We start from the raw sequence: 27,691 nt of genomic DNA on the forward strand, positions 1-27,691 counted from the left end.
GGGTTAACATGGATAGTTTGCCACCTGGAAACATGTCATCATCATCATCATCAACAGGCTAACTCAGTCATGAGTGAACAGCCAGCGTGATGAAGATGTCCACTGTGTCTGAAGTTGCACCGTTCCTCTCTGAATGGGTCATGAAGTAAAAAAGTGTCCTCGGATGATCATGTGCTCATCCTCCCTCCCTCCCTCCTTTCCTCCCCCCTTCCCTCCCTCCCTCCCTCCTTCTCTTACTGTCAGAATACGAGTGTGTGTCTGTATGCAACCAATCCCCTTCTTACTTACAGGGTAAACCAAAGAGTTACAGAGTGAGTGAGTTCAAACAGGAGATGGCATCAAAATCATCAGCACACGCGGCCGTAAACACACGGCGGCGGTGGCGGTTGCTGCATTGCCTCGCAGATAACAATGGGGAATAGCTGTGTAATGGCGGTAGATAAGCGGCCATGATCAAGACTGTTAGTGTGTATGGAGACAAAGGCAGAGATTCAGTCACTGGTTCAAACCACCAAAGTAAAGTTAAGTGGTTATACTGGTGCGTTCTGTCTGGATGTATGAACAGTACGACCTGTGTGTTTAGGAGTGGTAATTTAAAACGCTGGGGGAGTGTGTGGATCCCCCCCTGTAAGGTCATCTGTCAGCATGAGTCATGATTATCAGCTGTCACCCTGCTGACACGCTACATTACATCTGTGTATTAAACGCCACAGATTGCTGCAAGGGGATTCTGGTGAGGAAACGTCTGGAGGTGATTTGTTGCAGTCGGTTCAGATGTGGATTGAACTCGGTGAGCCTTCCGGCCATTCGGGAGGCAACAGGTTTGGTAGGTAAATAGCACCTGGGCCGGTATGCGAGGAGGGCGTGGCTCCCTACACGTCCTGACCCTTTGTTAAAGTAGCACGATCTGCCTGAGGTGACATAAGGCCTCATAGCTCAGTGGTTAGAGCACTGGTCTTGTAAACCAGGGGTCGCGAGTTCAATTCTCGCTGGGGCCTGGCTGCCTTTTCCTCAAGGCGGACCTAAAGGCCAGGTGAAGGGTAGCGCTGAGCAAACAGATATAAAAGCTGAACCATCTTAGCATTAGACTGTGTAAACGCCTCAAGCTAGTCACTCCCTGTCTGGCTTTGTTATATCTCCCGTCTATTTTCCTTGTTTTTTTTTTTTTTAATCAGCCTCCTTTCCTGCCTCCTTTCCTCTGCAGGCTAAAGTCATTCTCGATTAAGTGACTGTCACCCCGGCAACCCCAGAGACAAGGAACGAGCAATCTATGGATTAAAACAAAAAGATTTAAAAAACGACAGCAAAATGTGACCGTGCAGTGGCGCCTCCAGAAATTTTTCATAGAGGGGGCCAGATGGGGGCCACTGAAAGTCTTGGGATGGCCAACCAAAGGGTACGACGGGAGGGGGTGGGGGGTGCTGTCCGTGACTTTTGGCGGCACCGGCAAATGCGCGATAGAAGCGCCCCTCCCTGTGCAACTGTGCCACTCCAAGACTTCGACTCCGGAGTGTGAGTGATGGAAGGTCAGTAGCCAGTGGGGGGACACTTGGGGCGATTATGCAGGGGGGCAGTGGCCCCCCCTGGCCCCCCACTGGTGGCGCTACTGTGTGTCTGGCCCCAAAAAAAAGTTTCTCCAGAAAGTGTGTAGGAGCGTGTTTTTGGTCATTTTGAGTTGGTTGGTGCAGCTTTTGTGGGACATTTTTTCCCCACCAAACTGGTGAGAGTGGTTTAGGGTTAAGGCTAGGTTTTCGAAAACGGCTTGGGCATGAGGTCTGAAATTTGGCACAGTGCCGTAATTGGCGCCCAGAATTTTAGGTGAGTTGGTTTGGACTCTTCATCTCACTTCCTTCAGGGTGCTCCCATAGACGACAATTAATAGAATACACACTGCACCTGTTGTCATAACCATCCCTTATACACTCTGTCCTTTACATTTTCACTTTACAACATCATCATCATCACTTGTCCAAACCGTCAGATCAACCATGCTGACTCATCGGGGCTAAGTCCCTCACATGCAGCTCCGCCTGAATTTGCTTTGTAAAACCACACAAACCTCCATGTTTACCTATATGGAAATACTTCAGAGGGGTTTAGTGACCATTTACAATTAAAGATGTGCCTGAGACTGTGTGTGTGTGTCTGTCTGTCTGTCTGTCTGTCTGTCTGTCTGTCTGTCTGTGTGTCTGTGTGTGTGTGTGTGTAGTGGGGATGAAACTTTGAAGTGGGCTTGTTGCCAGGCAACACGGTTCAGTGGGAGCCAGTAAAGGTTTGGGGGGGGGATCAGGACATTTCAGCAACATGTCTTATTGATTACACCCACACATAACAAAATCGTCTTTTTGGCCGAGCTAGAAGTGTCTGTGTGTGTGTGTGCGTGCGTGCGTGCGTGCGTGCGTGCGTGCGTGCGTGCGTGCGTGCGTGTGTGCACGCGCGTGTAAAGGATACATCCCCAAGATGACGGCTTCGAGGCATTTGATCGGCAAAGACTCCCTGATCATCTCTCTTGCCGTCTCCATCAACCTGAAGGAGGAAGATGAGGAGGAAGATGAAGAGACAACGGAGGGGCAGGAAGACGATGAGCGAGAGCAGAAACAGAAGGAACGCGAGCAGAGAAAGAGATGAAGAGTGGGGGTGGGGTGGGGGAGAGAGATAAGCAGCAATGGGCGGAGGAATGAGAAGAGAGGGAAGGAAGGAAGGAAGGACACAAGGAGATACGGCGGGAGTGACAGGGAGGAAGAGTGATGGGGGGCGTGGGGCGAAGACGAGCGTCATAACAAATGTAGCTAGTCAGTCACAACAATGCTGCGTGCTGCACTCAAGCACGACGACATCAAAACAGAAAAGTCGAAAATCACACAAAAGCTTCCTTAATCTGATTACAATCAAATTCCGAGTCTTGCTGAGTGTTTTGCGTTGTCTGTTGTGCGTCGCTGTGTGTGTGTCTTACCCACACAGAGGACGACTCTTCTTGATCTCAAAGAATTGCGTTCCTGTGTGGTTGTATCTGAGGAGCAAGTTAAGGATTCATTCTTTTTCCATCCTGGCTGCTTGTGTTACACTGATGAGAGGTGTGTGTGTGTGTGTACCTGAACTTGGCCACTTGTGCGCAAATGTCAGCTGCAATAACACACGGCCGGGACTAACCGCAGCTGACAGGATGTCACCTCAGCTTCCGCCGTAGCGTCTCTTCCCGTTACATTCCCTGGGTGTGTGTGTACGTGTGTGTGTGTGTGTGTGTGTGTATCTACAAAAGGATACTGCAGAGCCTTCATGTAGTTCTGGATGGCCACCAGCCAGTCTGGGACGGACATGGACTGTTTGAAGGTCGGAACCGAGGGGACAGGATGCTGAGAAATACAAAGAAGAAGAGAGGACACATTTGGGTTTTTAAACACATCAAAGTCTGACTCCACCACTATCTCCCATGCAGAAGAAGAAGAAGAAGAAGAAATCTATCCGTCTCACTGTCCCATGACTCACTTCTGCTCCTAACGCTGACAGTCACTGACCTTCCACTACTGCAGGAAAACAATACATCGGCCTCACGAGTTACTTCTTCACCCTGTCCACTACCCGTCCCCTTAGCAGGAACGTTTGAGAGTGAAACCAGAGGTCACAGATGTGGTTTTGTTAAAGGCAAACACTACAGCAGCAGTGAGTGACTCAGGGCAAACCACTTCCTCCTACACAGAGAGGCTGTGTGTGTGTGTGTGTGTGTGTGTGTGTGTGTCCAGGAAGGGTGCACCATAACAGCAGCCCTGTCGTTTCCCGCGGGCCGGTCCCGGTCGGTTCAGGCCGTGTTTGAATTGTTATTCGCAGCAAGAAATACAGGAAGTCCAGAGGCGAAAATGGTTGTAAAGTACATGAACAAACACATATATAAACAGAGTATATGAGAAGAGGATGACGAGGATCCAGGAGAGGTTTGAAAGCTTAATATCTAAACCAGGATAATGACATGTAGAGTCAAAGCTCCATAACAGAGGGTCCTGCAAACGAGACAACTGACCATAGAATGACAGGTCTTATTGCTGCATGAGAGGGACACACACACACACACGCACGCGCGCACACACACACACACACACACACACACACACACACACACACACACACACACACACACACACACACACACACACACAGAGACAGGCGTGTGCGTGCACATAGCAAAGCTGCTTTCTGTGAGGTCAGGGCACGACATGAGCGGTGACCCTCGCTGTCATCATCCTCTCTCTGTTGTTCCACGATGATGTCATACGTGAGAGGCCCCTCCCTCATTATGTTCTTCTGGAACGTGTGTGTGGTGCCTCAATTCCCGTGAGTTAATGTCAAGTTAGCTGGTCCATTAACCCTGAACTCTGTAACACGTTCTCTAGAGATGGAGACTCCAGCAGCTTCAGAGTTCTCCTGCTTCTCTTCAGAGCTCAAACCGCCGCCGTCTCCATCTTTCACAGCTATACTGCGTGTGAACTTCTGATTTGGCGACGTGGCCCTACCGTGTTGAGCGGTGTCCTTATTTCCTTATTTAGCTGCAGTGTTAACGCTGCCTGCGTCACCACGGGCAACACGGTCAACTAAACTGACCCAAACAAGGTAAACACACCCCTCAGCTGTGTAATCACTATCTGACATGAATGATTGGAGGTTTGATCACAGCACAGGTGCGTCTGCTCACACACACTCACACGATGTAGACACACTTACACACATTCTGTAAGCACAGTGAGCAGTGAGCCACTCCCCCTTTAACAGTTCAGCTGGCAAACTCTCACTAATGGTCCTATTTTAGAGCAGTAATTAATCTGCCGCCTCCTCCCTTCCTGTTTCCCTCCCTCCTCTTTTTGTCTTCCTATTCATTATCACCCCGTGCCTTTCCCTCCTCTCCTCATTCATCCCTCTATCACCTAGTCTCTGTCTTCCATGGTGCATAGACCTGTGTGTGTATGAGAGAGAGAGAGAGAGAGAGAGAGAGATCAAGTTTCTCCATGTCAGGATATCTTTGGAGCAGGACATCCCAAGGAATGCCTCTCTCTCTCTCGCTCTCTCTCTCTCCCTCTCTCTCTCCCTGTTACAGCTGAGGAACAATCGACTAAGCACACAAACATGCCGCATCAAGTTTCCATTTTGTGTCCAGCATGTTCAAATCAGTCTTTTCCTCACAGCTTTACACTACAGCGCCTAAATTCCAATATTCCCTACACATAACACTCCGTTTGTCCTTCCTTCCTTCCTGTCGTTTCCAGGGGAGGGGAGGGGGGGTTCGATGCAGACAGACCAGTCCCGCCGACCTTAAAGCCATGTGAGTCCACGTGAGTCTGCGTGCATGGGCTTCTGTATCTATGGTGAATAGCTTGTTGTCACACCTCACACACGCATTAACACCGGAGTCGGGTTGCATCTCAACAATACGGCGACATACTCCAACACACACCTTTGGAGAGCTCAGGCCTACATTCAACCTATCAAAGTAAACCAACACCCGGCTAACCTCATCTCACTTGGCAGGTTAGCTGGATGGGAAAACACTTCTTGGTTCAGTCTTGTTATACTTGTTATACTCTCTCAATCTGATTCCCATGCGAAAATCCTCCAAGTGGCTCCACAGTCTAAGAGACTCGGTGGCTCAAACAGCACCACAGCAGTTTACCAGCTTTATATCTCATCACAGATTGGTTGAACTTCTGACTGGAGGCAAAGCGTTGTGTGTGTCACATGTCACACATCTTCCTTTCACTCCACAAGCTTCCAAAGTGGCTATTCCGTTGCTACAACGACGGAAGACCCCGCTGCCGCTTTTGCAAAATGTGCCTTTAATAGCCCATAGCTTTGCAGTTAATCTCTTTCCTGCATGACCAATAAAACGTTTAGTCGGAAATTGCACTTTTGTCGATGCTAAATGCGCCATTAATGCTCAGCGGGGAACGACAAGTTGGAAGATGAAGACGGGGAATGTGTGATAGTCAGACACAGCAAAACAGCGATACTTGATACTTTCACATTGAAACTGTTTAAAATGCACAATGATTGATCTGAACACAAGACTGATTGATTGATTGTAAAGTAATTTCCTACAGGTGCTGCTTACTGGCATTTAGTTTTCGTCTAAGGGGGTTTCTAAGGGATTTAGTTAGCATCCCTTAATGATTAGAGGACCTGTGTGGCTTTCGTCCAGCTTACCTTAGGGAGGTACGCCGCATTTCTTATTCTATCCACCATCTCATGGCCCTCGGGATGCACAGCAGCCACATGGGTCCACATCCTCTCCCAGGTGACACTCTCGATGGGGAAACCAGTTCGGTTCACATAAAACATGACCCCGCCATCCTTCTCCTCTTCCTCTCCTGGGGATCGGGAGCCACTGTTAGGAGGCGAGGTGGAGGAGTCCTCTGCGGTGCTGCTGCAGCGGAGGAGGCAGTGGGCACTGGTGCTCTTGGACCGGCCGTGCCTGCTCAGTTTAGCCGGGGAGGTGCCGGCCCGGCTCGGAGAGTTAGGGCCAGTCATCGATCCGTGTAGGGCCAAGAGGAGGAGGAGGAGGAGGAGGAGGAGGAGGAAGAGTTAGCCCAGGTGGTCCTCCTCCAACTACAATAGCTTGTCCTTATTTGTCAGTGCTGTATGGCACATGGTGATCCCCAAGGGCAAACCTGGCAGTGGCACAACAAAAGAAAAATATTTGTTCTGGGAGATCAGCCATGAAGTTTGCAGTTTAGCAGATTATTGCTCTTTTTCAGAACTAGTAGTTTGGAATAGGTATTAGGAGTTCTATGTTGGGTTACACAACTGTTGCTTTTGAGATGAGAGGAGTCAGAAGACGACATTAGTGTGTAGTATGTATCACTGAGTTTTTGTTATTAAAGACTAATAACTCTCACATACAAGATTAATATTTAACAATTAAGTTACTTATCAAAATTGACAATATTAATAGGCAAATATTGCACAATAATATCAATTTGCTGTATTGGTCATGATCAGTTTGTTGTAGAAAACAGTGGAAAATACAAATAGTAAGACAGCAACACATGGAGCCAAACACACACACACACACACACATCCTAGAAGCAGTACATACTGGAAGGCGATCAAAAAACCTACAAAAATATAGTAACAAACACAACAGATGGTATAGTGATACTACAGGGGGAAATATATCATGACAAGGAAATAAGCGTTTTTCTTTTCTTTAAATCACTATTTGGAATCATAGTAGTGATGCCATGGGGCTAAAAACACACCATAACATCGTCAAGAAGACTTATAATCTATCTTTCTCGATCACATACGTGCTTGTGTCAATATAAATATTAAATCATTACCGCTATACTGTCACTACAAATTAAAGAAACGAGCACAAGAACGTCATCATACGATACAATGTCATACACCTATTAGTGATGTTCATAAGGATGAACCGGTTGAACAATTCAGACGGCTCTTAATCCAAATGTACCGTGTTTCATACCGGGGCTCGGGTTTCAGATTAACCTCCGGTTTAAAAGGCTTCTGCGTCCAAAAACGCACAGCGGGCAGAGGAAAGTCCCATTCATAACAAGGCGTCCTTGTCCTGCAGAGGCTGTTCAAGTCTTGTTTTGCCTCACGGCTTTGTAACTTCACCCCTTCTTAGCTACCAAAGTTGCGACATTAACCAGAGTTTAGCTGGAAATAACATGAATTCCACTTCAGAGTAAAAGCATACTGTTATATTAAGTTGATACACTTACACATCATGCCTTTCGAAATATTGTAACATTTTAATTGGTTAGCTTGCCTGATCTTTTCTTAGTCGTTATCTTAGAAAGGTTGACCAAACGCAACAAAAAGTTCATCGCATTTTGTCATGGTTTGAAAACCATAACAGGAAGTCCCGCTGCTTTCACTCGCTGGCTTGACACCGCTTCTCTCACATCACTGCGGAGCCGTTGCCTCCCACCAGCCCAGAAAAACGACCTCCTCTCTGCATTCCTCTCCGTCAGCAGCCGACGCGGCGCTTCAGTGCCAGCAATGTCCCCAACAAACCCGCCTCCATATTGTTAAAAGCCCTTCTTCTATCTCTCACATAATTTAATGTTTAGGGGTAAATTGTCTCACCAGCCATTGCTAGTGTCCAGTATCCCTCTGTGGCTCGCACAGTCGCCAACAATCGACAGAATATGATTGGTCGAGCCAACAAAGATGGGCGGGGGGAACAGGCCGCTGTACCATATTTGGGAATGACGTCTCTCTCTCATTGGTGGATTCCGGTGGACGTGGGCGTCAACAAGTGATATCTGCAACAAATGGGATTTCCCCCCTGTTGCAGTTGTTGAATTGGGGGTCACTTTTGTTGGGGTACAAAGAAATATTGTTTAATGATTAATTAACAAGATTAGCAACGGAAACAGAGAATCCTGGATGGGTGTGGTCAGACACGATATTCCGAAAGAGAGGGCGAGGAAAATCATGTCTGACCCTCCCCATCCACGACTCTTTCTGTTTCAGTGTCTCCCTTTCAATAAGACATCCGAAGGTGCGAGCACTGAAAACAAGAAATACTCGCCATCGCCACAGCTCCCACCAGCCAACAGCATTTAAAAGAGTAACACTTCTCAAAATCCCCTCCCAGGACCTTCCCCTCCGACAAAAATCCCATTTGCTCACCTTCAAATATGTCGTTTGTAACATTGTAAACATACTTATACTATGTACAACTTATTTCCTAAGTCATTATCTATACCTTTTGGCCAACTGCACAATCACATGTACATAGTTGTTCCATTTCATTATAGTCATTCCATTTATCTTTATTATTTTATTAACTTATTAACTCTATTATTGTATTGCCTTTTTTGTATATAGTGTGCTCATAAAGTGTGCTTGTGTAACACTCCTGACACCCACACCAAGTGAAATTCCTTGTACATCTTTACTTGGAATAAAGAGGAAAATAATTGAAGTATTGATTTTTATTGTCAGAAACAAATAAAATTATTAAAAAAGCTACAGTGGAATATTACAGAATACTGATGCTAAATCATAAAGGCCAGCAACGATTATATATTAAAATATCAAAAGCTCAACTCAGGAAATGTTTTACAAATTCTGAAGATTAAATTAAGAACATTTGAATGCAAAGAAAATGAAGCAGAAACGTCAACGTCAAAGTGATTGGAAAAGACACAATCACATGTGAGAAGTTATTACTCCACCCTGCTTACAAAGTGACATTATTTACCCTACTGCACCCTCTCGTGGACAAAAGTGTTATTCCAACAATAAATTCAAGCACAAATAGCACAGACAACTAGGGACTTATTTTTATGATGAATTTAACACTTCAGCATTCAATCAAGTACCACAAACTAATTTACATCATCAAAATGTACATGTATGCTGTAAATGTGGCAATAGCATGAACACACATTCTAGAATATACAACATCAAATAACCAGTAAAGTGTAACAGGTGGGACTCACTCACAGACTTAACACTGACACGGTTTTCTCATTACATCACAGCAGTAAATGTAATGTGATGAGAATTTCACTTCTCTCTCCTCTTTTGTGTATTTTTCTTGCTGGCAGAAGAGTAGGGGTTGGTGGGATCAGACAAGGCTGCAGCAGGAGAGGAGGAGATGTTCACAGCGGCGTAGGTTACAGCATCATCTTCACCATGAGGATTTCTAAGAAACTGTGAAACATAAGCAGGAAAGCAAAGCACCAAAGTTAGGCAAGAATACATGCTCCCATCATAACACAGCACAACACAAGGCCACACAATGAAAGACAACACAGTAAGAAATTAATTAGTGTGCTGAGTGTGAGACTCTAGAGTGCCTTTACTTTATCAAACATGCGTCTACTAATATAGTTATAGAGATCCAGGTCGCTGTCGAGACAGAAAGTGTTGAATTGTAGGAGCAAGCTGGGGTTTGTTAGTTTTGAAAGCTAAGCCAAAGCTCTGCCAAATGATATTCTTTAAGCCAGTTGAGTTCTGGTGAGTGCTAGAATAACACACACGTGTGATGCAGCTACAGTCAAATATGAATCATTGTCCCCGAATCATTGTCATGTGTTATGGGTCATTTATCAAGCAGGTGCAGAGCAGCCATGTCTGGGCTCCCTGTCTCACCCTGCAGACTGTTCTTGCAGAGGCACATTCAGAGAAAGACAGTAACTGCATGTCAGAGAACACAAGTGGCAAAAAGAGAAGCCATGTGTTACATGTGCTTTACCATGATCTGATTGGCTCCTGGATTGGACACTGCTGGACTCAGATCCTGTAAAATAGAGTCAGTTATGGCCTCCACTCTGCATAGTGCATCACAGTGCAGTGACTGATCCTCCTCCTCTTATACCACAGAGTTTCAGTACAGTATAATCAAGTCCAAATGTGTGAGCATGAGATTATTCAAACTCACAATGTCGTCCTTGGGTAGTTTATGTCCTGAAAGGGAAAACAAGAAATATTTGGGTTTCCAACTTTATTATCAAAACTTCAACTCTATAAAACAAAAATATCTATGATCTCACTTTTGTTTGGCTTCCAGGAGCAGATGAGCACCAGAGTGAGAAAGAGAGCTCCTAGCCCTGCACCTCCAGAGACGTATGGCAACCACCCAACTGAAAACAGATCAAAATAAATTACTATCATAATTCTACACATTGATATATTATAAAATTAAGTTGCATTTTTTTAAGAACATCAACATTTCTATCTTATCTTATCTTCTGTTTATTTGCAACACAAACACACATAACCTACTGTATTGACTGCTTCTATGGAATTCACATCAAACAATTGAATCATCTTCAATATTTAGTAATGTTTTATTATGATGCGTAGGAGATTAATTATATCACTTTTCTAATTGTGTTGGGCAAATTGTAATTCCCAACTGCATTTGTCAATGTGGAAATAACATATGACAAAGAGTTTAACCACAAAACTCTGACCTGAGCCAGGTGAGGATGCTGATGTTGTGGTTGTTATTGGCGTTGCAGATTTTTTGTCTGGACAAATGAAGAAAAAGACAGAAGACAATAAGATGTGAAATGAGAAAACATGTCCTGAAAATAAACTGGCAGGATGTGATAGAGACACATCATAGTCTGACCTGCTTTCCTACCTGAAGACTGATGGGTGAAGCTAAACACGCGCACGGCTGGAGTGTACACATCTCTCACTTCACACTTCAACTGCTCTTTATATTTCTCCTTAGAAGTCATAAAGTTGGCAGTGATGGAGCAAGGATATGAAGAATAACATGGTGATGATATCTGTATGTCTCTGGTATTTCTATCCAAATGAGTACCATCATACAACCACTTCAGTGTGTGTAGACGCCCATATGTCAGCAGAGAGCAGGTCAGTGTCACTCTATCATCGTCTGTATGTTTAGTTGCTGGTGAAAAAAAAGAAACATGAATCATAATTGTTGTAAAGTTATAGAATGTTGTTCCAGCAACACAGATCTGAGCTTGTTTTAATGGAAATACTCACTGTTGACAAGAGACACATAAACCTCAGAGTCAAGGCCCACTTTGTACCGAGATTCGTATTGTTGGCAGTAGTAGCGACCAACATCCTTCTCTGTGACTCGCTTTATAGCAAGAAAACAGTCTGCTGTAAGTCTCCCTCTGTCTGATCGACTCACTCCGTTATGAATCAGCTCCACTGTTGCACTGTTAATGAAATGATTGAAGGCCCAGGTGGTCAAACGACACTTAACCTGATCTGATATCACATTTTTACAAGGCAGAGTGACTGCATCTCCTTTTCTGACAATGAAGGAGGAGACTGACTGCTGTTGAGCTGCTGCTGTGGAGAGAAGGAGAGAGAAATATTAATGGAATTAAGTTTAACATGAATAGTTTTCAATTGTTCTAATGGGTGAAGATGATTGCCCAGTTACTGCTGTATGGAGGATGAGCTTGAGAGGCATGATAGTTAAGATAAATATACTTTAAGATACATTTGATACTTTGCAAATGTGCCTCATCCTCATTTTGCAACCATGTGTGTTTCACACCATTTACAAAGCTCGATCTCAGTCTGCAGTTACATCACCATTCAGGTCAGTATTTTGCTTTATCTCTCTCTTTGTATCCTTACCTGTCAACAGAAGCGCCAACATCACAAATAAAAGCGTTTCCATCCATCTGAATTCAATCATTCTGCTCCTCTGTCTCTCTTTCTCCTGTCAGTCTCCTGTTCTCACGCTCCTTAACTGTCAGAGTCTCTGGTTAATGCTTGTCAAAGGGTAATATACAGTTCTTCCTGACATCATTAGCAGGGTTTGACTTCCTCCTAGTGACTGTAGACCACGTGATTTTCTTCTTTTTCTGTTTGTGGCTGATAAGTCTTTCTTAAATATTTCAGTGCAGTTTGGAGAGAGAGAGAGAGAGAGAGAGAGAGAGAGAGAGAGAGAGAGAGAGAGATCAAATTAGAGTGGAAGGAAATGAACTGAGGGAGAAATGATTTATTTTGAAGCAGAGGAAAAAGCTGTGGTTGCAAGTGGAAATGAGGGACATCACACACTGATGCTCCCAGCCTCAGAGATGATGTGTGAGACTCTGCTTTCTCAGTCTGCTCCACTGCGCTGTTTCAGAATTAAGGCGTCACACCCACTGTGGTCCTGAAGTGGGCAAACCTGCTCACTGTGTAGAAGGCAACAATATGCCTTTATTATTTGTTGGCCTAACACAGCTTCAGAATACAATAAGATTAAATAAAATGTCCCTTTCTACATGAATTAGAAACCCAACACACTCATGCAACTGTTTAGAAGTTTCTCTTTAGCTGCCCGATAAGAAAATGAAAAAGAAAAGTTCCTCACAATTGATCAGTCATCTGAGGTCAAACTGAATTACATCTCAAAGCCTTTTGGTGTTTGAGCAGAGGTGTTTGACCTGCCCAAATAAGGTATGTAGTACGTGCTCTACTCGTTTAAAGCCCAAAGCATTGTTGTCAGCACTATGAGCCATGTGTGTGCAGGTTTTGCAAGAATTACATGCTGAAGAGATTATCTAGCATTAAGATCCCTCCAACCTTCACTAAAAGAGTTCCATGGTGTTTCTATCTGATGAGACAGTTGGTGAGGAGAGTGTAGATCTTCCCACTGATAGAAATGATGCAGTCAAGCCTCCTTCATGGTCACAGAGAGCTACTACAACATCTCTGGATCAGCTGAATAAACACTGAGATGTTCATTGCATGTGTTGTTCTTGATGCACGTCTGAAAAAGAGCCAGAAGCTCTCCAGGACAGAGGATATCTTCAAAACTTCTCCTCTCAGATCCAAACTCTGCTGTCCACGTTTGATGTACAGATACATTTATAACTGCAGGGATACACATGGATGTTTCTAACTGGAGAAGTGTTCCGACTGTCTGCAGCTCCTGTGTTGGTCATGACTCATAATGATATCAGCGTGTCATTTTCATCAAGACTCTCATGGCAAAATGTGCATCATGAGAGAGCAGAGAGCAATTGTGGTTGATGATGTTATTTTCAACTTGAAAACAAGTAGTACATGGAGGGAGTTGCCGTGTCAAAATCAACAAGTATAGTGTGAAGATTAAACACACAAACACACATTCCACTCAAATACAAACAAGCATGGATGTTGATGATGGATGTTTGCTGTGAACAGAGGAGGAAGTGTATTGGCATGAGAGACACAGCAGCAGCAGTTTCACAGCTATTACACCCGTTTTTATGCCCAGAAATCCCCCCGCAAGGCTTACAAGAAGTCAGGAATTATTCAGACCAGCCAGCCGCCTCATGCTTTCTGTTCTGTCTTTATATATCTATATATATATTCTTAATTTTGCTATGGACAACTTTGTGTCAACCATGTTAGACATTCCCCCAGGTGCAGTGTATAAGTAACAGAGTGTGGACTTTATTGTTTATACTGTACAGTTTTTTGAAAACAACCACAAACAAGCTAGTGTGTTGTGTTTGTAAGTCTCATTTGGTATAATTTATGCTTGTTGTTAGTGTTCTTCAAATGGCTTTACATAGTATTTAAATCATCCAGAAATGAAGTAAATAACCCTCAGTACAGTAAAAGTGTCTTGAGTTATTATTATTCTGTTTCCTCACTAAGGCTTTTTTCTTCTTTAGGGGACTGCTGTCTACCTCCAAACTGATAAAAATATTCATTACACTGTCCAGCGTGAAACATTACCATGACTTAAATGAATGACACAACACGATGCATGATTGGGTACATACAGCATTTATTAAAGTTCACAAAAAATATGATGAGCAGAAAAAATAAATATCGGGCTAGATAGGAAAGAAAATGTGAAAGTACAAAGTTTAGAATCATTAATCAGCATTGGAACATGAACTAATATGAATCATACAAACTGAGCCTCTATATACTAACAACAAGTGCCTGTCAGCGTGTCGACTCCTCAGAGATGTGAAGGTCTAATGATCTGAAACTGAACATGCTGTTATAAACACACAATAAAGACTGAAACTCTCAAAGAATTCACTCATCCAACAACACAAAACGATCTTGTCGTGTTTGTCTTCACATCTGTCTCTGATGAATGTGGTGAAGCTGATGATCAGTGGACTCTGACGGAGACACGCTGCCCTCTGTTGTTTTCATAGTTTAGGACATCACCATCGTCAACGCGCAGCTCCTGAGGAATGCAGCAAACACACACGACATCCTGTGATAGACTGCAGAAATCGATGCAAAATCTACCTCGCAGAAACAAGAAGCCATTCAATTTTAGTCGCTGTAATCACTTCTTTTAGGTTTGAGCTTCGTCTAGTCGATCACCTGCAAAATCTGATCATGGAGTGCTGGAGGAGGAATGCGCCTCATCTCGCTCAGCAACATTTATGTTCATTCCGTTGTGTTTGAATCTCTATCTAAATATCTGACTCAATCTCAGACCGTGAATGCACCATCAGTTTGTGTCTGATCAAAGTTTTACCTGACTGGCTGCAGCACCTGAACGCCTCACTGCTCTGCTTCTTACTGTGTTTAAACCCTGCAGCAACAAAAACCCAGAAGCAACGAGACAACAATTGACTTTACATGAACAGAATATTATTGATATTTCCTCTCCTCTCTTTTCTCTCTGTTTTCCGTCTTTGAAGTCAGTTTCGAACTCACAATGTCGCCATCAGGTGCCCTCCGATTTCCTGTGAAAATAACTTTAATAGTATTATTAATTCTTTGTTTGTGGTGTGTGTGTGTGTGTGTGTGTGTGTGTGTGTGTGTGTGTGTGTGTGTGTGTGTGTGTGCGCGCGCGTGCGTGCGTGCGAGTGTGTGTGTGTGTGCGTGCGTTTGAGTGTGTGTGTGAGTGTGTGTGTGTGTGTGTGTGTATTTTATACAGGAATATTGCTGTGGGTTTACTCACCTGTGGCTCTGATGAGGAGAGCAGTGAGCACAGTAACTAGGATTATTTCAGCCACACGCACAACCAGCATGATGTAGGTCAGAGTGGAACATTCTACACAGGTTGTGTGTGTGGCAGAGATGGACAGGGAGAGAGAGGGGGGGGGGGGAGGGGGGGGGGGGGGGGGGGGGGGGGGGCAGAGAGAAAGACCAACATTTATTTAGGAAATGATTCTAGAAGGTAGAAATACATGATGCTAACTTGCAAGTTATTTGTTTCTGTTGCTGTAGCTTGTGGAGTTATGGTTGGAGAGAGAGAGAGAGAGAGAGAGAGAGAGGAGAGAGAGAGAGAGAGAGGGTAAAATACAGAAAAGTACGGCAAAAATGTGTATTGTAACTTATTACTTGAAGGGAAGTTTGTTTCTGTATTTGAGTCAGGTGAGGTTGCTGATGTTGTGGTTGTTGTTGGCGTTGCAGATGTTTTTGTCTCATCTGGACAAATGAAGAAAGGACATGAGACATCAAGATGTGAAATGAGAAAACATATCCTGAAAATAAACTGGTTCTTATTTCAGCAGCAGGAGGTGATAGAGACACATCATAGTCTGACCTGCTTTCCTACCTGAAGACTGATGGGTGAAGCTAAACACTTGCACGGCTGCAGTGAACGAATCTGTCACTTCACACTTCAACTGCTCTTTATATTTCTCATTAGAAGTCATAAAGTTGGCAGTGATGGAGCAATGATATGAAGAAGAACATGGTGATGATGATGATATGTCTTTGGTATTTCTATCCAAATGAGCACCATTATACAACCACCTCAGAGTGTCTGTACGCCCATATGTCAGCAGAGAGCAGGCCAGTGTCACTCTATCATCGTCTGCATGTTCAGTTGCTGGGGAGAAAAAGAGAAACATGAATCACAATTGTTGTAAAGTTATAGAATGTTGTTCCAGCAACACAGATCTGAGCTTGTGTTAATGGAAATACTCACTGTGGACAAGAGACAGATAGACCAAAGAGTCATCGCCCACTTTGTTCCCAGATTTGTATTGTTGGCAGTAGTAGCGACCAACATCCTCCTCTGTGACTCGCTTTATAGTCAGAGAACAGTCTGCTGTAACTCTCACTCTGTCTGATTGACTCTCTCCGAGACTTATCAGCTCCACTGTTGCACTGTTAATAAAATGATTGAAGGCCCAGGTGGTCAAACGACACTTAACCTGACCTGATATCGCATTTTCACAAGGCAGAGTGACTGCATCTCCTTTTCTGACAATGAAGGAGGAGTCTGACTGCTGTTGAGCTGCTGCTGTGGAGAGAAGGAGAGAGAAATATTAATGGAATTAAGTTCAACATGAATAGTTTTCAATTGTTCTAATGGGTGAGGATGATTGCCCAGTTACTGCTGCATGGAGGATGAGCTTGAGAGGCATCATAGTTAAGGTAAATATACTTTAAGACACATTGGATACCTTGTAAATGTGCCTCATCCTCATTTTGCAACCGATCGTCTTTCACACCATTTACAAAGCTCAGTCTCAGTCTGCAGTTACATCACCATTCAGGTCAGTATTTTGCTTTATCTCTCTCTTTGTATCCTTACCTGTCAACAGAAGCGCCGACATCACAAATAAAAGCGTTTCCATCCATCTGAATTCAATCATTCTGCTCCTCTGTCTCTCTTTCTCCTGTCAGTCTCCTGTTCTCACGCTCCTTAACTGTCAGAGTCTCTGGTTAATGCTTTTTAAAGGGTAATATACAGTTCTTCCTGACATCAGCAGCAGGGTTTGACTTCCTCATGGTGACTTTAGACAACATGTTTTTCTTCTTTTTCTGTTTCTCGTTGTGACTGATCTGTCTTTAAGTCTTTCTTAAGTATTTCAGTGCAGTTTGGAGAAAGAGAGGCGGGGGGGGGAGCTTTGGAATGAAGTAAAATAAAATAAGATAAAAAAAAACGTCCCTTTTTACTTGAATAAGAAACCCAACACACCCATGCAACTGTTTAGAAGTTCTTCTTTAACTGCCCGAAAAAGAAAAAGAAAATTCATCACAATTGATCAGTCATCTGAGGTCAAACTGAATTACATCTCAAAGCCTTTTGGTGTTTGAGCAGAGGCCAACATCTGACCTGGCCAAATAAGGTATGTAGTACGTGCTCTACTCATTTAAAGCCCAAAGCATTGTTGTCAGCACTATGAGCCATGTGTGTGCAGGTTTTGCAAGAATTACAGGCGGAAGAGATTATCTAGCATTAAGATCCCTCCAACCTTCACTAAAAGAGTTCCATGGTGTTTCTATCTGATGAGACAGTTGGTGAGGAGAGTGTAGATCTTCCCACTGATAGAAATGATGCAGTCAAGCCTCCTTCATGGTCACAGAGAGCTACTACAACATCTCTGGATCAGCTGAATAAACACTGAGATGTTCATTGCATGTGTTGTTCTTGATGCACGTCTGAAAAAGAGCCAGAAGCTCTCAAGGACAGAGGATATCTTCAAAACTTCTCCTCTCAGATCCAAACTCTGCTGTCCACGTTTGATGTACAGATACATTTATAACTGCAGGGATACACATGGATGTTTCTAGCTGGAGAAGTGTTCTGAAAGTCTGCAGCTCCTGTGTTGGTCATGACTCATGATGACATCAGCGTGTCATTTTCAACAAGACTCTCATGGCAAAATGTGCAAAGTGAGAGAGCAGAGAGCAACAGTGGTTTATGATGTTATTTTCAACTTGAGACCAAGAAGAAGATGGAGGAAGTTGCCGTGTCAAAATCAACAAGATGTTAAGATTCCGTTTGACTATATGAGAAGTTTGTTCCTTATTGTAGCTTTTGGATGTTTTCTGTGAACAGAGGATGATGTGTATTGGTGTGAGAGACACAGCAGCAGCAGTTTCACAGCTATTACACCCGTTTTGATGACCAGAAATTCATCTGCACCTCTCAAGGCTCACAAGAAGTCAGGAAGCGTTCAGACCAGCCAGCTGCCTCATGATTTCTATTCTGTCTTTATATATTTCTATTCTTAATTTTGCTATGGACAACTTGTTAGACATTCCCCCAGGTGGAGTGTATAAGTAACAGGAAATCCTGTGATAGACTGCAGAAATCTAGGCAAAATCTACCTCGCAGAAGCAAGAAGCCATTCCATTTTAGATGCTGTAAACACTTCTTTTAGGGTTTGAGCTCCGTCTAGTCGATCACCTGCAAAATCTGATCATGGAGTGCTGGAGGAGGAATGCGCCTCATCTCGCTCAGCAACATTTATCTTCATTCCGTTGTGTTTGTATCTCTATCTAAATATCTGACTCAATCTCAGACCGTGAATGCACCATCAGTTTTTGTCTGATCAAAGCACCTGAACGCCTCACTGCTCTGCTTCTTACTGTGCTTAAACCCTGCAGCAACAAAAACTCAGAAGCAACGAGACAACAATTGACTTTACATGAACAGAATATTATTGATCATAATATTTCCTCTCCTCTCTTTTCTCTCTGTTTTCCGTCTTTCAAGTCAGTTTTGAACTCACAATGTCGCCTTCAGGTGCCCTCCAATTTCCTGTGAAAAAAACTTTAATAGTATTATTAATTCTTTGTTTGTGGTGTGTGTGTGTGTGTGTGTGTGTGTGTGTGTGTGTGTGTGTGTGTGTATTTTATACAGGAATATTGCTGTGGGTTTACTCACCTGTGGCTCTGATGAGGAGAGCAGTGAGCACAGTAACTAGGATTATTTCAGCCACACGCACAACCAGCATGATGTAGGTCAGAGTGGAACATTCTACACAGGTTGTGTGTGTGGCAGAGATGGACAGGGGGAGAGGGAGAAAGAGAGAGAGAGAGAGAGAGAGAGAGAGAGAGAGAGAGAGAGGGAGAAAGAGAGAGAGAGAGAGAGAGAGAGAGAGAGAGAGGGAGGGGGGGGGGAGGGCAGAGAGAATGATTAACATTAACACAGGAAATTATTCTAGAAGGCAGAAATACATGATGCTAACTTGCAACTTGGAGAGTTATTTGTTTCTGTTGCTGTGGCTGGTGGAGTTATGGTTTCCCGATTCCCTCACAAATGAAGAAAAGACAAAACACAACGTGTGTGAGAGAGAGGGAGAGGGAGAGGTAGAGAGAGAGAGAGAAAGAGAGAGAGAGAGAGAGAGAGAGAGAGAGAGAGAGAGAGAGAATGAGAGAGAGAGAATGAGAGTGAGAGTGAGAGTAAAATACAGTAAAGTAAGGCAAAAATCTGTAATGTAACTTATTACTTGAAAGGATGTTTGTTTCTGTATTTGAGTCAGGTGAGGTTGCTGATGTTGTGGTTGTTATTGGCGGTGCAGATGTTTTTGTCTCATCTGGACAAATGGAGAAAAAGACATAAGACAATAAAATGTGAAATGAGAAACATGTCCTGAAAATAAACTGATTCTTATTTCAGCAGCAGGAGGTGATAGAGACACATCATAGTCTGACCTGCTTTCCTACCTGAAGACTGATGGGTGAAGCTAAACACTTGCACGGCTGCTGTCGAATCTGTCACTTTACACTTCAACTGCTCTTTATATTTCTCATTAGAAGTCATAAAGTTTGCAGTGATGGAGCAATGAGATAAAGCAGAACATGGTGACGATGGTGATGATATCTGTATGTCTCTGGTATTTCTATCCAAATGAGTACCATCATACAACCACTTCAGTGTGAGTTGCCTATATGTCAGCAGAGAGCAGGTCAGTGTCACTCTATCATCGTCTGCATGTTCAGTTGCTGGAGAAAAAAAATAAACATGAATCACAATTGTTGTAAAGCTACAGAATGTGGTTCCAGCAACACAGATCTGAGCTTGTTTTAATGGAAATACTCAATGTGGACAAGAGACAGATAAAACTCAGAGTGAAGGCCCACTTTGTTCCCAGGTTTGTATTGTTGGCAGTAGTAGCGACCAACATCCTCCTCTGTGACTCGCTTTATAGTCAGAGAACAGTCTGCTGTAACTCTCACTCTGTCTGATGGACTCTCTCCGAGCTTAATCACCTCCACTGTTCCACCGTTAATAAAATGATTGAAGGTCCAGGTGGTCAGACCACACTTAACCTGACCTGATATCACATTTTTACAAGGCAGAGTGACTGCATCTCCTTTTCTGACAATGAAGGAGGAGACTGACTGCTGTTGAGCTGCTGCTGTGGAGAGAAGGAGAGAGAAATATTAATGAAATTAAGTTCAACATGAATATTTTTTGTTTGTTCTAATGGGTGAAGATGATTGCCCAGTTACTGCTGTATGGAGGATGAGCTTGAGAGGCATCATAGTTACAGTAAATATACTTTTATATGCCTCATCCTCATTTTGCAATCGTGCTTCTTTCACACCATTTACAAAGCTCAGTCTCAGTCTGCAGTTACATCACCATTTAGGTCCGTTTTTTTTTTACTTTATCTCTCTCTTTGTATCCTTACCTGTCAACAGAAGCGCCGACATCACGAATAAAAACAGTTCCATCCTTCTGAATTGAATCATTCTGCTCCTCTGTCTCTCTTTCTCCTGTCAGTCTCCTGTTCTCACGCTCCTTAACTGTCAGAGTCTCTGGTTAATGCTTGTCAAAGGGTAATATACAGTTCTTCCTGACATCATAAGCAGGGTTTCACTTCCTCATAGTGACTTTAGACCGGGCATTTTTCTTCTTTTTTCGTCTCTCTTTGTGGCTGATCTGTCTTTAAGTCTTTTTTAAATATTTCAGTGCAGTTTGGAGAGAAAGAGAGAGAGGGGGGGGGGGGGTTTATTATGAATGTTTTATTTTGAAGCAGAGGAAGAAGCTGCGGTTACAAGTGGACATGAGGGACATCACACACTGATGCTCCCAGCCTCAGAGATGGTGTGTGAGACTCTGCTTTCTCAGTCTGCTCCACTGCACTGTTTCAGAATTGAGGCGTCACACCCACTGTGGTCCTGAAGTGGGCAAACCTGCTCACTGTGTAGAAGGCAACAATATGCCTTTGTAATAACATAAAATAAAATAGAATAGAATAGAATAGAATAGAATAGAATAGAATAGAATAGAATAAAATAAAATAAAATAAAATAAAATGTCCCTCTCTACTTGAATAAGAAATCCAACGCACTCATGCAACTGTTAAGAAGTTCCTCTTTGGCTGCCAGAAAAAGAAAAAAAAAGTTCCTCACATTTGATCAGTCATCTGAGGTCAAACTGGGTTACATCTCAAAGCCTTGTGGTGTTTGAGCAGAGGCCAACATCTGACCTGGCCAAATAAGGTATGTAGTACGTGCTCTACTCGTTTAAAGCCCAAAGCATTGTTGTCAGCACTATGAGCCATGTGTGTGCAGGTTTTGCAAGAATTACATGCTGAAGAGATTATCTAGCATTAAGATCCCTCCAACCTTCACTAAAAGAGTTCCATGGTGTTCCTATCTGATGAGACAGTTGGTGAGGAGAGTGTAGATCTTCCCACTGATAGAAATGATGCAGTCAAGCCTCCTTCATGGTCACAGAGAGCTACTACAACATCTCTGGATCAGCTGAATAAACACTGAGATGTTCATTGCCCGTGTTGTTCTTGATGCACGTCTGAAAAAGAGCCAGAAGCTCTCCAGGACAGAGGATATCTTCAAAACTTCTCCTCTCAGATCCAAACTCTGCTGTCCACGTTTGATGTACAGATACATTTATAACTGCAGGGATACACATGGATGTTTCTAGCTGGAGAAGTGTTCTGAAAGTCTGCAGCTCCTGTGTTGGTCATGACTCATGATGACATCAGCGTGTCATTTTCAACAAGACTCTCATGGCAAAATGTACAAAGTGAGAGAGCAGAGAGCAATCGTGGTTGATTATGTCATCTTCAACTTGAAAACAAGAAGAAGGAGGAAGTTTCCGTGTCAAAATCAACAAGTATAGTGTGAAGATTAAACACACAAACACACATTCCCCTCAAATACAAACAAGCAGCAAAATCAACATAAGATGTTCAGATTCTGTTTGACTTTATGAGAAGTTTGTTCCTTATTGTAGCTTTTGGATGATTCAATTAAACAAGAGAAAGAATCTACAGTGGAATACTACAGAATACAGATGCTAAATCATAAATACCAGTAACAATTCTATCTTAAAATATCAAAAGCTCAACTGAGGAAATGTTTTACAAATACTGAAGAATAAATTAAGAACATTTGAATGCAAAGAAAATGAATCAGGGACGTCAAAGTCAAAGTGATTGGAAAAGACACAATCACATGTGAGAAGTTATTACTCCACCCTGCTTACAAAGTGACATTATTTACCCTACTGCACCCTCTTGTGGACAAAATTGTATTACAACAATAAATTCAAGCAAAAATAGCACAGACAACTAGGGACTTATTTGTTGTGATACATTTAACACTTCAGCATTCAATCAAGTACCGCAAACTAATTTACATCATCAAAATGTACATGTATGCTGTAAATGTGGCAATAGCATCAACATACATTCTAGAATATACAACATCATATAACCAGTAAAGTGTAACAGGTGGGACTCACTCACAGACTTAACACTGACACGGTTTTCTCATTACATCACAGCAGTAAATGTAATGTGATTAGAATTTCACTTCTCTATCCTCTTTTATGTATTTTCTTTGTTGACAGAAGCGTAGAGGTTGGTGGGATCAGACAAGGCTGCAGCAGGAGAGGAGGAGATGTTCACAGCGGCGTAGGTTACAGCATCATCTTCACCATGAGGATTTCTACGAAACTGTGAAACATAAGCAGGAACACAAAGCACCAAAGTTAGGCAAGAAGACATGTTCCCATCATAACACAGCACAACACAAGGCCACACAATGAAAGACAACACAGTGAGCAATGAGTTAGTGTGCTGAGGTTAAAAAAGTTTACCCGCGCTTTGTCATTGGTCTTCATCTGCTGGGCGTGGCTGATGCTGGCATAGGCAACTTCATCATCAGGATGAGTCTGCACCAGGAATACAACATAATGACTGCATCCATATTCCACTTGATATTCTAGACTCTAGAGTGCCAGAGAGCTCAGAGAGCATGTTAATACAACCTTTACTTTATCAAACATGTGATCTACTAATATAGTAATAGAGATCCAGATCGCTGTAGAGATTCAATTGTAGGAGCAAGCTGGGGTTTGTTAGTTTTGAAAGCTAAGCCAGTTGAGTTCTGGTGAGTGCTAAAATAACACACACGTGTGAATGCAGCTACAGTCAAATATGAATCATTGTCATGTGTTATGGGTCATTTATCAAGCAGGTGCAGAGCAGCCATGTCTGGGCTCCCTGTCTCACCCTGCAGACTGTTCTTGCAGAGGCACATTCAGAGAAAGACAGTAACTGCATGGCAGAGAACACAAGTGGCAAAAAGAGAAGCCATGTGTTACATGTGCTTTACCATGTTCTGATTGGCTCCTGGATTGGACACTGCTGGACTCAGACCCTGTAAAATAGAGTCAGTTATGGCCTCCACTCTGCATAGTGTATCACAGTGCAGTGACTGATCCTCCTCCTCTTATACCACAGAGTTTCAGTACAGTATAATCCAGTCCAAATGTGTGAGCGGGAGATTATTCAAACTCACAATGTCGTCCTTGGGTAGTTTATGTCCTGAAAGGGAAAAGAAGAAAAGATTGGAGTTTCCAACTTCATTATCAAAGCTTCTACTTTATAAAACAAAAATATCTACTCGCTTCTCTTCCAGTAGCAGATGAGCACCACAGCGAGTAAGAGAGCTCCTAGCCCTGCACCTCCAGAGACGTATGGCAACAACACACCTGAAAACAGATTAAAATAAATAACCATCATAATTCTACACATTGATATATTAGATATTATTTTGCAGTTTTTAAGAACATCAACATTTCTATCTTATCTTATCTTCTGTTTATTTGCAACACAAACACACATAGCCTACTGTATTGACTGCTTCTATGGAATTCACATCAAATAATTGAATCATCTTTAATATTTAGTGATGTTTTATTATGATGCTTAGAAGATTAATTACATCACTTTTCTAATTGTGTTGGGCAAATTGTATTTCCCAACTGCAAATTGTCAATGTGTAAATAACATATGACAAAGAGTTCAACCACAAAACTCAAGGAAGAGAGAGTAAAGTACGGCAAAAATGAGTAATGTAACTTTTTACTTAGAGTGTTGTTTGTTTCTGTATTTGAGTCAGGTGAGGTTGCTGATGTTGTGGTTGTTATTGGCGTTGCAGATGTTTTTGTCTCATCTGGAAAAAGCTTTCCTACCTGAAGACTGATGGGTGAAGCTAAACACTTGCACGGCTGGAGTGTGCAAATCTCTCACTTCACACTTCAACTGCTCTTTATATTTCTCATTAGAAGTCATAAAGTTTGCAGTGATGGAGCAATGAGATAAAGCAGAACATGTTGATGATGGTGATGATGATATCTGTATGTCTTCGGTATTTCTAACCAAATGAGCACCATTATACAACCACCTCAGTGTGTGTTGCCCATATGTCAGCAGAGAGCAGGTCAGTGTCACTCTATCATCGTCTGCATGTTCAGTTGCTGGAGAAAAAAAAGAAACATGAATCACAATTGTTGTAAAGCTACAGAATGTGGTTCCAGCAACACAGATCTGAGCTTGTTTTAATGGAAATACTCACTGTGGCCAAGAGACAAGTGATAAACTGCAGAGTCATTGCCCACTTTGTTCCCAGGTTTGTATTGTTGGCAGTAGTAGCGACCAACATCCTCCTCTGTGACTCGCTTTATAGTCAGAGAACAGTCTGCTGTAACTCTCACTCTGTCTGATCGACTCTCTCCGAGCATAATCACCTCCACTGTTCCACGGTTATTAAAATGATTGAAGGTCCAGGTGGTCCAACCACACTTAACCTGACCTGATATCACATTTTTACAAGGCAGAGTGACTGCATCTCCTTTTCTGACAATGAAGGAGGAGACTGAGTGCTGTTGAGCTGCTGCTGTGGAGAGAAGGAGAGAGAAATATTAATGAAATTAAGTTCAACATGAATATTTCCGTTTGTTCTAATGGGTGAAGATGATTGCCCAGTTACTGCTGTATGGAGGATGAGCTTGAGAGGCATCATAGTTAAGGTAAATATACTTTTAGATACATTTGATACTTTGCCAAAGTGCCTCATCCTCATTTTGCAATCGTGCTTCTTTCACACCATTTACAAAGCACAGCCTCAGTCTGCAGTTACATCACCATTTAGGTCCGTTTTTTTTTTACTTTATCTCTCTCTTTGTATCCTTACCTGTCAACAGAAGCGCCGACATCACGAATAAAAACATTTCCATCCTTCTGAATTGAATCATTCTGCTCCTCTGTCTCTCTTTCTCCTGTCAGTTTCCTGTTCTCACGCTCCTTAACTGTCAGAGTCTCTGGTTAATGCTTGTCAAAGGGTAATATACAGTTCTTCCTGACATCATTAGCAGGGTTTCACTTCCTCCTAGTGACTATAGACCATGTGATTTTCTTCTTTTTCCATCTGTCTTTGTGGCTGATCTGTCTTTAAGTCTTTATTAAATATTGCAGTGCAGTTTGGAGAGAGAGACAGAGAGACAGAGAGAAAGAGATCAAATTAGAGTGGAAGGAAATGAACTGAGGGAGAAAAGGAGAAGAAGCTGCAGTTGCAAGTGCACATGAGGGACATCACACACTGCTGCTCCCAGCCTCATAGATGGTGTGTGAGACTCTGCTTTCTCAGTCTGCTCCACTGCGCTGTTTCAGAATTGAGGCGTCACACCCACTGTGGTCCTGAAGTGGACAAACCTGCTCACTGTGTAGAAGGCAACAATATGCTTTTATTATTTGTTGGCCTAACACAGCTTTAGAATAAAATAAAATGAGATGTCCCTTTCTACTTGATTAAGAAATCCAACACACTCATTCAACTGTTTAGAAGTTCCTCTTTAGCTCATCACATTTGATCAGTCATCTGAGGTCAAACTGAATTACATCTCAAAGCCTTTTGGTGTTTGAGCAGAGGCCAACATCTGACCTGGCCAAATAAGGTATGTAGTACGTGCTCTACTCGTTTAAAGCCCAAAGCATTGTTGGCAGCCCGATGAGCCATGTGTGTGCAGGTTTTGCAAGAATTACATGCTGAAGAGATTATCTAGCATTAAGATCCCTCCAACCTTCACTTAAAGAGTTCCATGGTGTTTCTATCTGATGAGACAGTTGGTGAGGAGAGTGTAGATCTTCCCACTGATAGAAATGATGCAGTGAAGCCTCCTTCATGGTCACAGAGAGCTACTACAACATCTCTGGATCAGCTGAATAAACACTGAGATGTTCATTGCCCGTGTTGTTCTTGATGCACGTCTGAAAAAGAGCCAGAAGCTCTCCAGGACAGAGGATATCTTCAAAACTTTTTCTCTCAGATCCAAACTCTGCTGTCCACGTTTGATGTACAGATACATTTATAACTGCAGGGATACACATGGATGTTTCTAGCTGGAGAAGTGTTCCGACTGTCTGCAGCTCCTGTGTTGGTCATGACTCATGATGACATCAGCGTGTCATTTTCAACAAGACTCTCATGGCAAAATGTACAAAGTGAGAGAGCAGAGAGCAACTGTGGTTTATGATGTTATTTTCAACATGAAAACAAGAAGAAGATGGAGGAAGTTGCCGTGTCAAAATCAACAAGATGTTAAGATTCCGTTTGACTATATGAGAAGTTTGTTCCTTATTGTAGCTTTTGGATGTTTTCTGTGAACAGAGGAGGAAGTGTATTGGTGTGAGAGACACAGCAGCAGCAGTTTCACAGCTATTACACCCGTTTTGATGACCAGAAATTCATCTGCACCTCTCAAGGCTCACAAGAAGTCAGGAAGCATTCAGACCAGCCAGCTGCCTCATGATTTCTATTCTGTCTTTATATATTTCTATTCTTAATTTTGCTATGGACAACTTTGTGTCAACCATGTTAGACATTCCCCCAGGTGGAGTGTATAAGTAACAGGAAATCCTGTGATAGACTGCAGAAATCGAGGCAAAATCATTCCATTTTAGTCGCTGTAAACACTTCTTTTAGGTTTGAGCTCCGTCTAGTCGATCACCTGCAAATTCTGATCATGGAGTGCTGGAGGAGGAATGCGCCTCATCTCGCTCAGCAACATTTATCTTCATTCCGTTGTGTTTGGATCTCTATCTAAATATCTGACTCAATCTCAGACCGTGAATGCACCATCAGTTTGTGTCTGATCAAAGCACCTGAACGCCTCACTGCTCTGCTTCTTACTGTGCTTAAACCCTGCAGCAACAAAAACCCAGAAGCAACGAGACAACAATTGACTTTACATGAACAGAATATTATTGATCAT

General features: G+C 42.8%; 3 protein-coding genes and 1 non-coding gene across 13 annotated transcripts in view; 1 reads left to right on the plus strand and 3 right to left on the minus strand.

The window, feature by feature from the left end:
• The window catches only part of vash2 (vasohibin 2), a 14,820-nt gene extending 6,681 nt beyond the window's left edge, over window positions 1-8,139 (minus strand). The window contains exons 1-5 of one of the 2 annotated variants that reach the window (XM_076155124.1): window positions 8,095-8,139; window positions 6,187-6,650; window positions 3,265-3,353; window positions 2,954-3,010; window positions 2,452-2,526 (exon numbers count right to left, since the gene is read on the minus strand). In XM_076155124.1, coding sequence (XP_076011239.1) covers window positions 2,452-2,526; window positions 2,954-3,010; window positions 3,265-3,353; window positions 6,187-6,510 — 545 coding nt within the window. In that variant the 5' untranslated portion in view covers window positions 6,511-6,650; window positions 8,095-8,139. Of the gene's footprint in view, window positions 1-2,451; window positions 2,527-2,953; window positions 3,011-3,264; window positions 3,354-6,186; window positions 6,651-7,468; window positions 7,589-8,094 lie in introns of those variants that run through there. The other variant, XM_076155123.1, reaches the window with a different exon arrangement.
• trnat-ugu (transfer RNA threonine (anticodon UGU)) lies at window positions 926-998 on the plus strand. The gene has a single exon. It is a non-coding gene; the product is annotated as a tRNA-Thr (tRNA).
• Window positions 8,140-9,062: 923 nt separating the features above from the next.
• Window positions 9,063-17,247, minus strand: LOC143004100 (uncharacterized). 7 transcript variants are annotated; one of them, XM_076154975.1, is made up of 8 exons: window positions 16,961-17,247; window positions 11,485-11,802; window positions 11,111-11,386; window positions 10,938-10,994; window positions 10,515-10,604; window positions 10,403-10,428; window positions 10,217-10,261; window positions 9,063-9,672 (listed from the first exon to the last, which is right to left on the minus strand). In XM_076154975.1, the coding sequence occupies exons 1-8, from the start codon at window positions 17,019-17,021 to the stop codon at window positions 9,526-9,528; spliced, it is 1,020 nt and encodes a 339-aa protein (XP_076011090.1). In that variant the 5' UTR covers window positions 17,022-17,247; the 3' UTR covers window positions 9,063-9,525. The 7 variants fall into 7 exon arrangements, with proteins under 7 accessions (XP_076011090.1, XP_076011091.1, XP_076011089.1 ...); XM_076154976.1 differs by lacking the exon at window positions 16,961-17,247 and adding an exon at window positions 12,097-12,312 and having other exon boundaries at window positions 11,485-11,799; XM_076154974.1 differs by lacking the exon at window positions 16,961-17,247 and adding an exon at window positions 12,097-12,312.
• Window positions 17,248-18,693: 1,446 nt separating this feature from the next.
• LOC143004099 (uncharacterized) lies at window positions 18,694-25,882 on the minus strand. Of its 3 annotated transcripts, none has more exons than XM_076154972.1 (8): window positions 25,615-25,865; window positions 24,997-25,314; window positions 24,614-24,898; window positions 24,047-24,130; window positions 23,938-23,963; window positions 23,752-23,796; window positions 23,234-23,308; window positions 22,322-23,090 (listed from the first exon to the last, which is right to left on the minus strand). In XM_076154972.1, the coding sequence occupies exons 1-8, from the start codon at window positions 25,673-25,675 to the stop codon at window positions 22,962-22,964; spliced, it is 1,023 nt and encodes a 340-aa protein (XP_076011087.1). In that variant the 5' UTR covers window positions 25,676-25,865; the 3' UTR covers window positions 22,322-22,961. The 3 variants fall into 3 exon arrangements, with proteins under 3 accessions (XP_076011088.1, XP_076011087.1, XP_076011086.1); XM_076154971.1 differs by having other exon boundaries at window positions 24,997-25,317; window positions 25,615-25,862; XM_076154973.1 differs by lacking the exons at window positions 22,322-23,090; window positions 23,234-23,308; window positions 23,752-23,796; ... (1 more) ...; window positions 24,047-24,130; window positions 24,614-24,898 and adding exons at window positions 18,694-18,916; window positions 19,043-19,135; window positions 19,608-19,694; window positions 19,813-20,103 and having other exon boundaries at window positions 24,997-25,317; window positions 25,615-25,882.
• Between the last annotated feature and the right edge of the window lie 1,809 nt (window positions 25,883-27,691).

Source organism: Genypterus blacodes, unplaced genomic scaffold, assembly GCF_046128005.1.
Source record: "Genypterus blacodes isolate CSIRO-AG114 ecotype Tasmania unplaced genomic scaffold, CSIRO-AGI_Gbla_v1 ptg000064l_1, whole genome shotgun sequence".
Taxonomy (NCBI): domain Eukaryota; kingdom Metazoa; phylum Chordata; class Actinopteri; order Ophidiiformes; family Ophidiidae; genus Genypterus; species Genypterus blacodes.